The 2,157-nt window shown below is 47.0% G+C and overlaps 1 protein-coding gene across 1 annotated transcript in view; it reads right to left on the minus strand.

Annotated features, from left to right (window-relative positions):
- taok2b (TAO kinase 2b) overlaps positions 1-2,157 on the minus strand; it is a gene marked incomplete at its 3' end in the record, with an annotated part of 11,236 nt that continues 9,079 nt past the window's right edge. The window contains exons 13-14 of the mRNA XM_010780167.1: positions 1,426-1,629; positions 1-714 (exon numbers count right to left, since the gene is read on the minus strand). Of these exons, the coding sequence (XP_010778469.1) occupies positions 1-714; positions 1,426-1,629 (918 nt within the window). The remainder of the gene's footprint in view (positions 715-1,425; positions 1,630-2,157) is intronic.

The following is a 2,157-nucleotide window of genomic DNA, read 5'->3' on the forward strand; positions in this document are numbered from 1 at the left end:
GGGGGAGGCGGGGGCGGGCTCCTCCTCCTCCACGTCGGGGAAGTAAAACTCGGAGAGCTCGTCGATGCGCTCGCGGAGACGTCTCTTCTCCGGGGACAGGGACGAGATGAACTCTGAGGGACAGCCGTCGGCCACGCCCCTGCCCTCCTCTTCCTCCTCGTCTGTGTCTACATGTGTTTTACCCTCCTCCTCATCCTCCTCCCACTGCCCTCCTTCTACCTCCCTGTCCTCTGTCCCCTCTTCACTCACTTTCCACTCGTCCTTCTCTTCCTCGTTTCCCTTTGTTCTAACGTCTCCATCTAACTTGTCTTTCCTTTCTAACCCGCCCTCGCCCTCCCCCACACAGCCTGCTCCATCGAGCTCAACGTCACACATCTCCCCTCCCTCCCCGTCCGTTACTCCGGCCCCCCCCGCCTTGCCGTCCCAGCGGTCGCCCGGCCCCTCTGCGGACTCGCCCTCTCCCTCCTCACTCACTTTGAGGCTCTTGGGCTGCTGGCGGACCTCCACGGCGTGCTTCTGCCGCAGCTCCTGCTCGCGCCGCTTGTTGTACTCCATCTGGTTGGTGAGTTCCGTCTGGTGCTGCGTGCGGATCAGGTCGGCCCGCGTCCGCTGCACCAAACCCAGCTGCCGGAACTCCAGCTCCTGGGTGGTCTCGTGGTGCCGGAGGAGCATCGCACAGTCCAGGTCCTTCAGGGTCTGCTTCTTGTTCAGCTCCTAGAGAGGAAAGCAAGGTGAGCAAGAGGCATGGAGGGTAACATATCAAAATGATAATAAGAGGAGAGGAGAGGGAGATTCAATTCTTCTACAGGACTGTGTGAGGAGAATATAATCATATCTCACGATAGGTTTATTAATAGTATTCTTTTTTTAAATTTAAATACATTTATATAGATAGAATATGATCTGTGTGAGAAGTTTGTATTCAACTCTAGTCTTTTTTCTTTTTTAAAGGGCAGTTCAACCCCAAATTCTAAATAAATATAATTCCTCATGTTTGTTTTTTTTAACAATGTTGATTTTTTTTTTGGTGCGATTTGGATGGTTTAATCACCAAAATGATATTTGTTATTTCTTTAGCCAGCTTCAGCCGCCATTCCTATCCTTGCACAGAAGGAACGTTGAAATATTTCAAGAAGAAATAAGAGCTGATTGAGTGGTGACTAAAAAGTGACGGCGAGATATTTCTTAACTAAACATTACGTTAAACATGTGATGCTTACAATCAAAAGTAAAACTTTATAATAGATTTCTTGAGCTTAAATTCTTAGCATGGACTTTGGGTCGGGTTCAAAGTAAAGAAAACGGGGGAACTGATACATCCCAAATAAATCAAACTAATAACTGTGAGAAGTCTACCTGACTGCTGGCTGCTTAAAGTACATTTGAGGAGAATGTAATTAATACCATGTCAATCTGACACGATACCTCTCGGAGCAGGTCCTGCTCCAGGTTGTGGCGTGCCAGCAGCATCTTCCTCTTGTACTGGCGACACTGCAGCTCGTAGTACTGCCTCTGCCGCCGCAGCAGCCCCGCCTCCTCCTCCGCCTGCAGCTGCTGCAGACACTCCTTCTGATGCACCAGCCACTCCTGCTTCTCCCGCTTCGGGGTGGACTGGTTCTCATTCAGCTCCTGGAGGGGAGACACACGAGAGGCAATGAGCGGACAGTACGGTATTAGTGAAGGATGATTGAGCTGAAAGATCAGGGCTGTTTGGATTGTGTTGGGAAATCTAGAGGTCATTTTAAATTACGTTTAGTTTGTTTAGTGTGAAAACTAAAGAAAAACGTACATTTTAAGTTAATTTAATGGTTGCTTTAGTTGGATAAAAACAACGTAGAGCTAATTATAAAAACAGGATGTGTGAGAGTGATACGCGAGGTGATATTTGGGCTGGACTACATTACATTCTGAAAAGACTTAAGACTAGAAAGTCCCTTTTTGATTGATTCAAACTTGTATTAGTTGAATAAAACTAAAATGTCTACAAGTCAAATAGAACTTTAGCCACAGAAAAGAAATGAAGGTTAAGTGTGTCGTAAGTGTGAGTGCATTTTATTTCATAAAAGGAAAAACTACCAGGGACATTTGAATGAATAAAAGAGTGGTTCTGGTGAAAACCTCTTTGAGCTGCTCCTTGCGGGCTCTGTACTGCCTCTT

The sequence above is a fragment of the Notothenia coriiceps genome, unplaced genomic scaffold (genome assembly GCF_000735185.1).
Source record: "Notothenia coriiceps isolate Sejong01 unplaced genomic scaffold, NC01 NC01_scaffold00021379, whole genome shotgun sequence".
NCBI classification, from domain to species: Eukaryota; Metazoa; Chordata; class Actinopteri; order Perciformes; family Nototheniidae; genus Notothenia; species Notothenia coriiceps.